This window comes from Salmo salar, unplaced genomic scaffold (assembly GCF_905237065.1).
Source record: "Salmo salar unplaced genomic scaffold, Ssal_v3.1, whole genome shotgun sequence".
NCBI lineage: Eukaryota > Metazoa > Chordata > Actinopteri > Salmoniformes > Salmonidae > Salmo > Salmo salar.
In genome coordinates, this window is record NW_025549135.1 from 113,122 (window position 1) to 127,481 (window position 14,360).

At 49.3% G+C, this 14,360-nt stretch overlaps 1 protein-coding gene across 1 annotated transcript in view; it reads right to left on the reverse strand.

Moving 5' to 3' along the window:
* LOC106592782 (dedicator of cytokinesis protein 1) overlaps positions 1–8,184 on the reverse strand; it is a 62,937-nt gene extending 54,753 nt beyond the window's left edge. Inside the window, exon 1 of the mRNA XM_045713043.1 lies at positions 8,087–8,184. Coding sequence (XP_045568999.1) covers positions 8,087–8,170 — 84 coding nt within the window. The 5' untranslated portion in view covers positions 8,171–8,184. The remainder of the gene's footprint in view (positions 1–8,086) is intronic.
* Between the last annotated feature and the right edge of the window lie 6,176 nt (positions 8,185–14,360).

Below are 14,360 nucleotides of genomic sequence, written 5' to 3' on the forward strand. Positions count from 1 at the left end.
GTTGACAACTCCAATGTGTCCTCCTCCCAGAGTGCTAAGAACCTTGGCGTGACCCTGGACAACACCCTGTCGTTCTCCACTAACATCAAGGCGGTGACCTGATCCTGTAGGTTCATGCTCTACAACATTCGCAGAGTATGACCCTGCCTCACACAGGAAGCGGCGCAGGTCCTAATCCAGGCACTTGTCATCTCCCGTCTGGATTACTGCAACTCGCTGTTGGCTGGGCTCCCTGCCTGTGCCATTAAACCCCTACAACTCATCCAGAACGCCGCAGCCCGTCTGGTGTTCAACCTTCCCAAGTTCTCTCACGTCATCCCGCTCCTCCGCTCTCTCCACTGGCTTCCAGTTGAAGCTCGCATCCGCTACAAGACCATGGTGCTTGCCTACGGAGCCGTGAGGGGAACGGCACCTCCGTACCTTCAGGCTCTGATCAGGCCCTACACCCAAACAAGGACACTGCGTTCAACCACCTCTGGCCTGCTGGCCCCCTACCTCTGAGGAAGCACAGTTCCCGCTCAGCCCAGTCAAAACTGTTCGCTGCTCTGGCACCCCTATGGTGGAACAAGCTCCCTCACGACGCCAGGACAGCGGAGTCAATCACCACCTTCCGGAGACACCTGAAACCCCACCTCTTTAAGGAATACATAGGATAGGATAAAGTAATCCTTCTAACCTCCCCCCCCCAAAAAAAAGATATAGATGTACTATTGTAAAGTGGTTGTTCCACTGGATATCATAAGGTGAATGCACCAATTTGTAAGTCGCTCTGGATAAGAGCTTAAATGTAAATGTACAGAGTCAATGTGGAGGTTATATACAGGGGGTACCAGTACAGAGTCAACGTGGAGGTTATCTATAGGGGGTACCGGTACAGAGTCAATGTGGAGGCTATATACAGGGGGTACCGGTACAGAGTCAATGTGGAGGCTATATACAGGGTGTTACGGTACAATGTGGAGGATATATACAGAGTGTTACGGTACAGAGTCAATGTGGAGGCTATATACAGGGTGTTACGGTACAGAGTCAATGTGGAGGCTATATACAGGGGGTACAGTACAGAGTCAATGTGGAGGCTATATACAGGGGGTACCGCTACAGAGTCAATGTGGAGGCTATATACAGGGGTACCGGTACAGAGTCAATGTGGAGGCTATATACAGGGGGTACCGCTACAGAGTCAAAGTGGAGGCTATATACAGGGGGTACCGCTACAGAGTCAATGTGGAGGCTATATACAGGGGGTACCGGTACAGAGTCAATGTGGAGGCTATATACAGGGGGGTACCGGTACAGAGTCAATGTGGAGGCTATATACAGGAGGTACCGGTACAGAGTCAATGTGGAGGCTATATACAGGGTGTTACGGTACAGAGTCAATGTGGAGGCTATATACAGGGGTACCGGTACAGAGTCAATGTGGAAGCTATATACAGGGGGTACCGCTACAGAGTCAATGTGGAGGCTATATACAGGGTGTTACGGTACAATGTGGAGGATATATACAGAGTGTTACGGTACAGAGTCAATGTGGAGGCTATATACAGGGTGTTACGGTACAGAGTCAATGTGGAGGCTAAATACAGGAGGTACCGGTACAGAGTCAATGTGGAGGCTATATACAGGGGGTACCGGTACAGAGTCAATGTGGAGGCTTTATACAGGGTGTTACGGTACAATGTGGAGGATATATACAGAGTGTTACGGTACAGAGTCAATGTGGAGGCTATATACAGGGTGTTACGGTACAGAGTCAAATGTGGAGGCTATATACAGGGTGTACCGGTACAGAGTCAATGTGGAGGATATATACAGGGGGTACCGCTACAGAGTCAACGTGGAGGTTATCTATAGGGGGTACCGGTACAGAGTCAATGTGGAGGCTATATACAGGGGGTACCGCTACAGAGTCAATGTGGAGGCTATATACAGGGGGTACCGGTACAGAGTCAATGTGGAGGCTATATATAGGGGGTACCGGTACATAGTCAATGTGGAGGCTATATACAGGGTGTTACGGTACAATGTGGAGGATATATACAGAGTGTTACGGAACAGAGTCAATGTGGAGGCTATATACAGGGTGTTACGGTACAGAGTCAATGTGGAGGCTATATACAGGGGGTACCGGTACAGAGTCAATGTGGAGGCTATATACAGGGGGTACCGGTACAGAGTCAATGTGGAGGCTATATACAGGGTGTTACGTACAATGTGGAGGATATATACAGAGTGTTACGGAACAGAGTCAATGTGGAGGCTATATACAGGGTGTTACGGTACAGAGTCAATGTGGAGGCTATATACAGGGGGTACCGCTACAGAGTCAATGTGGAGGCTATATACAGGGGGTACCGCTACAGAGTCAATGTGGAGGCTATATACAGGGGGGTACCGCTACAGAGTCAATGTGGAGGCTATATACAGGGGGTACCGGTACAGAGTCAATGTGGAGGCTATATACAGGGGGTACCGGTACAGAGTCAATGTGGAGGCTATATACAGGGGGGTACCGGTACAGAGTCAATGTGGAGGCTATATACAGGGTGTTACGGTACAATGTGGAGGATATATACAGGGTGTTACGGTACAGAGTCAATGTGGAGGATATATACAGGGTGTTACGGTACAGAGTCAATGTGGAGGCTATATACAGGGGGTACCGCTACAGAGTCAATGTGGAGGCTATATACAGGGGGTACCGCTACAGAGTCAATGTGGAGGCTATATACAGGGGGTACCGCTACAGAGTCAATGTGGAGGCTATATACAGGGGTACCGGTACAGAGTCAATGTGGAGGCTATATACAGGGGGTACCGGTACAGAGTCAATGTGGAGGCTATATACAGGGTGTTACGTACAATGTGGAGGATATATACAGAGTGTTACGGAACAGAGTCAATGTGGAGGCTATATACAGGGTGTTACGGTACAGAGTCAATGTGGAGGCTATATACAGGGGGTACCGCTACAGAGTCAATGTGGAGGCTATATACAGGGGTACCGCTACAGAGTCAATGTGGAGGCTATATACAGGGGGTACCGCTACAGAGTCAATGTGGAGGCTATATACAGGGGGTACCGGTACAGAGTCAATGTGGAGGCTATATACAGGGGGTACCGGTACAGAGTCAATGTGGAGGCTATATACAGGGGGTACCGGTACAGAGTCAATGTGGAGGCTATATACAGGGTGTTACGGTACAATGTGGAGGATATATACAGGGTGTTACGGTACAGAGTCAATGTGGAGGCTATATACAGGGGGTACCGCTACAGAGTCAATGTGGAGGCTATATACAGGGGGTACCGCTACAGAGTCAATGTGGAGGCTATATACAGGGGTACCGCTACAGAGTCAATGTGGAGGCTATATACAGGGGGTACCGGTACAGAGTCAATGTGGAGGCTATATACAGGGGGTACCGGTACAGAGTCAATGTGGAGGCTATATACAGGGGGTACCGGTACAGAGTCAATGTGGAGACTATATACAGGGTGTTACGGTACAGAGTCAATGTGGAGGCTTTATACAGGGGGTACCTGTACAGAGTCAATGTGCTGGGGTACAGGTTAGTGGATGTAATTGAGGTAATATGTACATGTAGGTAGAGTTAAAGTGATTATGCAGAGATAATAACAGAGAGTAGCAGGAGTGTAAAAGAGGGGTCTGGGTAGCCATTTGATTAGCTGTTCAGGAGTCTTATGGCTTGAGGGTAGAAGATGTTTAGAAACCTCTTGGCTTCTAGTGGTATGAGATGTGGCTGGTTCTCTGTCTGGTACCAGTCGACCCAGTAGGGATGTGAGATGTGGCTGGTTCTCTGTCTGGTACCAGTCGACCCAGTAGGGATGTGAGATGTGGCTGGTTCTCTGTCTGGTACCAGTCGACCCAGTAGGGATGTGAGATGTGGCTGGTTCTGTCTGGTACCAGTCGACCCAGTAGGGATGTGAGATGTGGCTGGTTCTGTCTGGTACCAGTCGACTCAGTAGGGATGTGAGATGTGGCTGGTTCTGTCTGGTACCAGTCGACCCAGTAGGGATGTGAGATGTGGCTGGTTCTGTCTGGTACCAGTCAACCCAGTAGGGATGTGAGATGTGGCTGGTTCTGTCTGGTACCAGTCGACCCAGTAAGGGATGTGAGATGTTGCTGGTTCTCTGTCTGGTACCAGTCGACCCAGTAGGGGATGTGAGATGTGGCTGGTTCTGTCTGGTACCAGTCTACCCAGTAGGGATGTGAGATGTTGCTGGTTCTCTGTCTGGTACCAGTCGACCCAGTAGGGATGTGAGATGTGGCTGGTTCTGTCTGGTACCAGTCGACCCAGTAGGGATGTGAGATGTGGCTGGTTCTGTCTGGTACCAGTCGACTCAATAGGGATGTGAGATGTGGCTGGTTCTGTCTGGTACCAGTCAACCCAGTAGGGATGTGAGATGTGCCTGGATCTCTGTCTGGTACCAGTCAACCCAGTAGGAATGTGAGATGTGGCTGGTTCTGTCTGGTACCAGTCGACCCAGTAGGGATGTGAGATGTGGCTGGTTCTCTGTCTGGTACCAGTCGACCCAGTAGGGATGTGAGATGTGGCTGGTTCTGTCTGGTACCAGTCGACCCAGTAGGAATGTGAGATGTGGCTGGTTCTGTCTGGTACCAGTCGACCCAGTAGGGATGTGAGATGTGGCTGGTTCTCTGTCTGGTACCAGTCGACCCAGTAGGGATGTGAGATGTGGCTGGTTCTCTGTCTGGTACTAGTCTACCCAGTAGGGATGTGAGATGTGGCTGGTTCTGTCTGGTACCAGTCGACCCAGTAGGGATGTGAGATGTGGCTGGTTCTCTGTCTGGTACCAGTCGACCCAGTAGGGGATGTGAGATGTGGCTGGTTCTGTCTGGTACCAGTCAACCCAGTAGGGATGTGAGATGTGGCTGGTTCTGTCTGGTACTAGTCGACCCAGTAGGGATGTGAGATGTTGCTGGTTCTCTGTCTGGTACCAGTCGACCCAGTAGGGATGTGAGATGTTGCTAGTTCTCTGTCTGGTACCAGTCGACCCAGTAGGGATGTGAGATGTGGCTGGTTCTGTCTGGTACTAGTCGACCCAGTAGGGATGTGAGATGTGGCTGGTTCTGTCTGGTACCAGTCGACTCAGTAGGGATGTGAGATGTGGCTGGTTCTGTCTGGTACCAGTCAACCCAGTAGGGATGTGAGATGTGCCTGGATCTCTGTCTGGTACCAGTCAACCCAGTAGGGATGTGAGATGTGGCTGGTTCTGTCTGGTACCAGTCGACCCAGTAGGGATGTGAGATGTGGCTGGTTCTCTGTCTGGTACCAGTCGACCCAGTAGGGATGTGAGATGTTGCTGGTTCTGTCTGGTACCAGTCGACCCAGTAGGGATGTGAGATGTGGCTGGTTCTGTCTGGTACCAGTCGACCCAGTAGGGATGTGAGATGTGGCTGGTTCTCTGTCTGGTACCAGTCGACCCAGTAGGGATGTGAGATGTGACTGGATCTCTGTCTGGTACCAGTCTACCCAGTAGGGATGTGAGATGTGGCTGGTTCGGTCTGGTACCAGTCGACCCAGTAGGGATGTGAGATGTGGCTGGTTCTCTGTCTGGTACCAGTCGACCCAGTAGGGATGTGAGATGTGGCTGGTTCTGTCTGGTACCAGTCAACCCAGTAGGGATGTGAGATGTGGCTGGTTCTCTGTCTGGTACCAGTTGACCCAGTAGGGATGTGAGATGTGACTGGTTCTGTGTCTGGTACCAGTTGACCCAGTAGGGATGTGAGATGTGGCTGGTTCTGTGTCTGGTACCAGTCAACCGAGTAGGGATGTGAGATGTTGCTGGTTCTCTGTCTGGTACCAGTTGACCCAGTAGGGATGTGAGATGTTGCTGTGGTCCAAGTCACCTTCACTCACTATAAATCTCAGAGAAAGGCCTGTCTTAATCAACGTGATTTCTTGCCGTACCAGGGACTGAAGCAGAGTCCTGGAGACAGGCTCTGTATATTTTGTCACATATTGTTACGGGGAGCGACGTAGGAGATGAGAAGAAGTTACGGAGAGGTGAAGGTTTATTAACTGACGGACAGGAACACATAACAAACACAATACGGAACAATGAGGACACAGGGAACACAACCAGGGAACAGACAGATAAACAGGGGGTAATCACAGGAAACACAACCAGGGAACATATAGATAAACAGGGAATCACAGGAAACACAACCAGGGAACAGACAGATAAACAGGGGGTAATCACAAGGTACACAACCAGGGAACGGACAGATAAACATGGTAATCACAGGGAACACAACCAGGGAACGGACAGATAAACAGGGGGTAATCACAAGGTACACAACCAGGGAACATATAGATAAACAGGGAATCACAGGAAACACAACCAGGGAACAGACAGATAAACAGGGGGTAATCACAAGGTACACAACCAGGGAACGGACAGATAAACATGGTAATCACAGGGAACACAACCAGGGAACGGACAGATAAACAGGGGGTAATCACAAGGTACACAACCAGGGAACGGACAGATAAACATGGTAATCACAGGGAACACAACCAGGGAACGGACAGATAAACAGGGGGTAATCACAAGGTACACAACCAGGGAAAGGACAGATAAACATGGTAATCACAGGGAACACAACCAGGGAACAGACAGATAAACAGGGGGTAATCACAGGGAACACAACCAGGGAACAGACAAACAGGGGGTAATCACAGGGAACACAACCAGGGAACAGACAGATAAACAGGGGGTAATCACAGGGAACAGACAAACAGGGGGTAATCACAGGGAACACAACCAGGGAACAGACAGATAAACAGGGGGGTAATCACAGGGAACACAACCAGGGAACAGACAAACAGGGGGTAATCACAGGGAACACAACCAGGGAACAGACAGATAAACAGGGGGGTAATCACAGGGAACACAACCAGGGAACAGACAAACAGGGGGTAATCACAGGGAACACAACCAGGGAACAGACAAACAGGGGGTGTTCACAGGGAACACAACCAGGGGAACAGACAGATAAACAGGGGGTAATCACAGGGAACAGACAAACAGGGGGTAATCACAGGGAACACAACCAGGGAACAGACAGATAAACAGGGGGTAATCACAGGGAACACAACCAGGGAACAGTCATGTTTTGCAGAGGGGTCAAATACTTATTTCCCTCATTAAAATGCAAACATACAAAATCAGCAGGGGATCAAATACTTTTTCAACCCACTGTAACAACATAAAATGAAAGTGTGATATTGTGGTATCCCCACTTCGATAACGGAGACTGAACAGGTTGACATTGTGATACATGATTCAGATCTAGTAGGATTGTGATAATGATTCAGATCTAGTAGGATTGTGATAATGATTCAGATCTAGTAGGATTGTGATAATGATTCAGATCTAGTAGGATTGTGATAATGATTCAGATCTAGTAGGATTGTGATACATGATTCAGATCTAGTAGGATTGTGATAATGATTCAGATCTAGTAGGATTGTGATAATGATTCAGATCTAGTAGGATTGTGATAATGATTCAGATCTAGTAGGATTGTGATACATGATTCAGATCTAGTAGGATTGTGATAATGATTCAGATCTAGTAGGATTGTGATAATGATTCACATCTAGTAGGATTGTGACAATGATTCACATCTAGTAGGATTGTGATAATGATTCAGATCTAGTAGGATTGTGATAATGATTCAGATCTAGTAGGATTGTGATAATGATCCAGATCTAGTAGGATTGTGATAATGATTCAGATCTAGTAGGATTGTGATAATGATTCAGATCTAGTAGGATTGTGATAGAATAGTGATGACAGGAGATCTTGACAAGTAGAACAGGCTGAATGGGCTTCTTGAATTGGCATGGTCAGGCAGAGAGGCCATACAACTAGCCTAGATTGACATGGACTTTACAAGGGGATGGTCATTCTATAGCCTATATCTCTATAACAGAAATGGGAGCTTCACCACAAAGGATAAACATAACAAAACAGTGCAGTCTGATTGGCTGATTGACTAGGTATAGTCAGGAAGTGAGGCGTTGAACTCACCACAACGTCGGTCCTCATCTTGCCGAAGGTGTTGATCAGGTGAGTGTAGTGGTAGTCGTCCATCTGTCTCAGAGTAGCAGTCATGCTGGCCACGAAGCTGCCCTGTACAGAGAGGGGGAGATGGATTGAGAGAGGGGGGAGAGATGGAGAGAGGGGGAGATGGAGAGAGAGAGAGGGGGGAGAGAGAGAGATGGAGAGAGAGAGCGAGTGAGAGAGGGAGAGAGAGATGGAGGGAGAGATAGAGAGGGGGAGAGAGATGGAGGGAGAGAGCGAGAGATAGAGAGGGGGAGGGAGAGGAGAGAGAGAGCGAGAGAGGGGGAGGGAGAGGAGAGGGAGAGAGAGAGAGAGAGAGAGTGAGAGAGGGTGGAGGGAGAGGAGAGATGGAGAGCGAGAGAGAGGGGGAGAGGAGAGATGGAGAGAGAGAGAGAAAGAGAGAGAGAGAGAGAGAGGGGGAGAGATGGAGAGAGAGATACAGAGAGGGGAGAGAGAGAGATGGGGTACAGAGGGAAAGAGAGAGAGAGAGCGAGGGGGGGAGAGATGGAGAGAGAGATACAGAGAGGGGGGAGAGAGAGAGATGGGGTAGAGAGGGAAAGAGAGAGAGGGGGAGAGGGAAACATTCAATACACAATACAAAACACATAGTTCATACTGTAATTAGAGTCCAGTAAAAGCAAAAGCTCAATGATTGTTGTTTGTCTTGAGAAGCAGAAGGAGCAGATGGAGAGGAGGAAAATGAGCTCAATTATCAAGTCAGAGTCAAAGCTGGGCAAGCTAATAGCCCTGTTGAGCTGAGACTGGGAGACGGGCCTGGAATGGGTCCTACAGCCAGGCTGGGCTGAGACTGGGAGACGGGCCTGGAATGGGTCCTACAGCCAGGCTGGGCTGAGACTGGGAGACGGGCCTGGAATGGGTCCTATAGCCAGCCAGGCTGGGCTAGCTAATAGCCCTGTTGAGCTGAGACTGGGAAACGGGCCTGGAATGGGTCCTACAGCCAGGCTGGGCTGAGACTGGGAGACAGGCCTGGAATGGGTCCTACAGCCAGGCTGGGCTAGCTAATAGCCCTGTTGAGCTGAGACTGGGAGACGGGCCTGGAATGGGTCCTACAGCCAGGCTGGCTGGGCTGAGACTGGGAGACAGGCCTGGAATGGGTCCTACAGCCAGGCTGGGCTGAGACTGGGAGGCAGGCCTGGAATGGGTCCCACAGCCAGGCTGGCTGGGCTGAGACTGGGAGACAGGCCTGGAATGGGTCCTACAGCCAGGCTGGGCTGAGACTGGGAGACAGGCCTGGAATGGGTCCTACAGCCAGGCTGGGCTGAGACTGGGAGACAGGCCTGGAATGGGTCCTATAGCAGGCTGGGCTGAGACTGGGAGACAGGCCTGGAATGGGTCCTACAGCCAGGCTGGGCTGAGACTGGGAGACAGGCCTGGAATGGGTCCTATAGCAGGCTGGGCTGAGACTGGGAGACAGGCCTGGAATGGGACCTACAGCCAGGCTGGGCTGAGACTGGGAGACAGGCCTGGAATGGGTCCTACAGCCAGGCTGGCTGGGCTGAGACTGATAGACAGGCCTGGAATGGGTCCTACAGCCAGGCTGGGCTGAGACTGGGAGGCAGTCCTGGAATGGGTCCTACAGCCAGGCTGGGCTGAGACTGGGAGACAGGCCTGGAATGGGTCCTACAGCCAGGCTGGCTGGGCTGAGACTGATAGACAGGCCTGGAATGGGTCCTACAGCCAGGCTGGGCTGAGACAGGGAGAGAGGCCCAGTCAGAAGCCTGAGCTGAGACAGGGAGAGAGGCCCAGTCAGAAGCCTGAGCTGAGACGGGGAGAGAGGCCCAGCCAGAAGCCTGAGCTGAGACGGGGGAGAGAGGCCCAGCCAGAAGCCTGAGCTGAGACAGGGAGAGAGGCCCAGCCAGAAGCCTGAGCTGAGACAGGGAGAGAGGCCCAGCCAGAAGCCTGAGCTGAGACAGGGAGAGAGGCCCAGCCAGAAGGAGCTGAGAGAGGGAGAGAGGCCCAGCCAGAAGCCTGAGCTGAGACAGGGAGAGAGGCCCAGCCAGAAGCCTGAGCTGAGACAGGGAGAGAGGCCCAGCCAGAAGCCTGAGCTGAGACAGGGAGAGAGGCCCAGCCAGAAGGGCGAGAGAGGGAGAGAGGCCCAGCCAGAAGCCTGAGCTGAGACAGGGAGAGAGGCCCAGCCAGAAGGGCGAGAGAGGGAGAGAGGCCCAGCCAGAAGCCTGAGCTGAGACAGGGAGAAAGGCCCAACCAGAAGCCTGAGCTGAGACAGGGAGAGAGGCCCAGCCAGAAGCCTGAGCTGAGACAGGGAGAGAGGCCCAGCCAGAAGCCTGAGCTGAGACAGGGAGAGAGGCCCAGCCAGAAGCCTGAGCTGAGACAGGGAGAGAGGCCCAGCCAGTCTCAGACATTGAAGGATAACTGGACTGAGAGAAGAGTTAGAGTAGAGTGTTTGAGATATTGGCACAGTGTGATAAAAATGATTGGTGTTGAAGTGTCCGGGAGGGGTCAAGAGAGAGATGGATTGGACAAAGGATAAAGTGGAGTGAAAAATGAACATCTCTCTCTCTCTGAGGGAAGAGTTATAGAGACTGCAAGAGGGAATGGTTATAGAGACTACAAGAGGGAAGGGGTGTGGAGACTACAAGAGGGAAGGGGTGTGGAGACTACAAGAGGGAAGGGGTGTGGAGACTAGAAGAGGGAAGGGTGTGGAGACTACAAGAGGGAAGGGGTGTGGAGACTACAAGAGGGAAGGGGTGTGGAGACTAGAAGAGGGAAGGGGTGTGGAGACTACAAGAGGGAAGGGGTGTGGAGACTAGAAGAGGGAAGGGGTGTGGAGACTACAAGAGGGAAGGGTTATGGAGACTACAAGAGGGAAGGGGTGTGGAGACTACAAGAGGGAAGGGTTATGGAGACTACAAGAGGGAAGGGGTGTGGAGACTACAAGAAGGAAGGTTTATAACGACTACAAGAGGGAAGGGTTATAGAGACTACAAGAGGGGAAGGGTTATAGAGACTACACGAGGGAAGGGTTATAGAGACTACAAGAGGGAAGGGGTGTGGAGACTACAAGAGGGAAGGGTGTGGAGACTACAAGAGGGAAGGGTTATGGAGACTACAAGAGGGAAGGGTGTGGAGACTACAAGAGGGAAGGGGTGTGGAGACTACAAGAGGGAAGGGGTGTGGAGACTACAAGGCTGACTGAAGATGTCTTACTAGAGGGAAGGGTTATAGAGACTACAAGAGGAAGAGGAGTGGAGACTACAAGAGGGAAGGGTTATAGAGACTACAAGGCTGACTGAAGATGTCTCACAAGAGGGACTGCAATGTGTTAGACTGGAGGAGGATTAACAGTCTGAACGAAGGTGTTCATGAATAACTACTGTATTATCAACCCATTCATTTGATTGGCTGCACCAACTAACTTACCTGATCTACAACTATACAACGGTAAACCAATACCTAGAAACCAACGTTCAATAATCACAATACATTTGGGAAATTCCACAAGTGTTTTTTCTTAGAGAAGTCCCCCTCCCCTCGTATAAATGCTGACATCTCAAACACAGCTTGAAAAAGAAAAGTTAATTAAAGGTGAAACTGAATCAACACAATATGCATGAGAAGACATTAGCATGATGAAGTGTTGAGGATAAACGTTCAGACAGACATGATGTTACAGCTGGCTGGAGTGTAGCCTGACCTCAGAGACACGGTCTGTCACCAGTCAACATTTAACCACTTAGTACAGGTCAGAATGAACACACTTCACCTTTCTGGTGACACAAATACATCCTTCATAAATATATTGTTCTCTGAATTAAATACATGAACTACTGTTTTTTTTGTTGTTGACATGATTAAGTCCCAAATGGCACCCTCCTTCCCTATGTAGTGCACTACATTTGACCAGAACCCTATGGGACGCCGGTCAAAAGTAGTGCACCGTGTAGGGAATAGGGTGCCATTTGGGACATATTCCAGAATATTAATATTCAGAGATCATAACAGTCAAGAGAGAACATGTCATGAGGCAACTTCAGAGGCAGAGCTTCATTTTAGACATTTTTAATTTGATTTTTAATTTAACCTTTATTTAACTAGGCAAGTCAGATAAGAACTAATTCTTATTTACAATGATGACCTACCGGGGAACAGTGGGGTTAACTGTCTTGTTCAGGGGCAGAACGACAGATTTTGTTACTGTCAGCTCTGGGATTCGATCTTTCAACCTTTCGGTTACTGGCCCAACGCTCTAACCACTAGGCTACCCGCCTCTAACCACTAGGCTACCCGCCTCTAACCACTAGGCTACCTGCTCTAACCACTAGGCTACCCGCCTCTAACCACTAGGCTACCCGCCTCTAACCACTAGGCTACCCGCCTCTAACCACTAGGCTACCCGCCTCTAACCACTAGGCTACCTGCTCTAACCACTAGGCTACCCGCCTCTAACCACTAGGCTACCCGCCTCTAACCACTAGGCTACCCGCCTCTAACCACTAGGCTACCTGCTCTAACCACTAGGCTACCTGCCTCTAACCACTAGGCTACCTGCCTCTAACCACTAGGCTACCTGCCTCTAACCACTAGGCTACCTGCTCTAACCACTAGGCTACCCGCCTCTAACCACTAGTCTACCCGCCTCTAACCACTAGGCTACCTGCTCTAACCACTAGGCTACCTGCCTCTAACCACTAGGCTACCTGCCTCTAACCACTAGGCTACCTGCTCTAACCACTAGGCTACCCGCCTCCTAACCACTAGTCTACCTGCCTCTAACCACTAGTCTACCTGCCTCTAACCACTTGGCTACCTGCCTCTAACCACTAGGCTCCCTGCCTCTAACCACTAGGCTACCTGCCTCTAACCACTAGGCTCCCTGCCTCTAACCACTAGGCTACCCGCCTCTAACCACTAGGCTACCCGCCTCTAACCACTAGGCTACCCGCCTCTAACCACTAGGCTACCCACCTCTAACCACTAGGCTACCCGCCTCTAACCACTAGGCTACCTGCCTCTAACCACTAGGCTACCTGCCTCTAACCACTTGGCTACCTGCCACCCCTATTTTCACAAGCCTGGAGAGATAACACTTTATACGGGTCAGATGTACCTCCCTGGTCTCCCATCACTACAGCCTGAGAACGGAGAACAATTAGACTAGGCTTGATTAGAAAGGAGGAGGCTTCTCATTCCATTCCTTCCTTTCCTAACCGCTGAACAAAGGATCCAATTACTTGATAGCAGGGGCAGATTAAGGAAGAGAGGGGGGGTACAGAGGGAGAAAACAGGAGGAGGAAACGAAAGAGGGAACTCCTTAAATAAATAGTAATAGCCCAGCTGTCTCTCTTTCTAAATTGCTGTGCTACAACAGAACAGTGTAGAGTAGATTATTCCCCATGGGAATAGAGCAGATTAATCTAGCACAGATTAGAGATGATTCCCCAAGGTAATAAAACAGATTAATCTAGCACAGATTAGATATGATTACCCAAAGTAATAAAACAGATTAATCTAGCACAGATTAGATATGATTCCCCAAGGTAATAAAACAGATTAATCTATCACAGATTAGATATGATTCCCCAAGGTAATAAAACAGATTAATCTATCACAGATTAGAGATGATTCCCCAAGGTAATAAAACAGATTAACCTATTACAGATTAGAGATGATTCACCAAGGTAATAAAACAGATTAATCTATCACAGATTAGAGATGATTCACCAAGGTAATAAAACAGATTAATCTATCACAGATTAGATATGATTCACCAAGGTAATAAAACAGATTAATCTATCACAGATTAGAGATGATTCACCAAGGTAATAAAACAGATTAATCTTTCACAGATTAGAGATGATTCACCAAGGTAATAAAACAGATTAATCTATCACAGATTAGAGATGATTCCCCAAGGTAATAAAACAGATGAATCTAGCACAGATTAGATTATAATATTGCCTAAGGGAATAAAGCAGATTAATCCCTCATTACATGAATATACTGGTGGACATATTTGAATGATCCTTAAAGGCCAATCTGCAGTTGCTAAATCCATCCATAATTGAATGATAAATATCCATTGATTGTTGAAGAATATAATTGATGAATCCCTCATTACATGAATATACTGGTGGACATATTTGAATGATCCTTAAAGGCCAATCTGCAGTTGCTAAATCCATCCATAATTGAATGATAAATATCCATTGATTGTTGAAGAATATAATTGATGAATCCCTCATGAGTTCAGTTCAACTGTCAC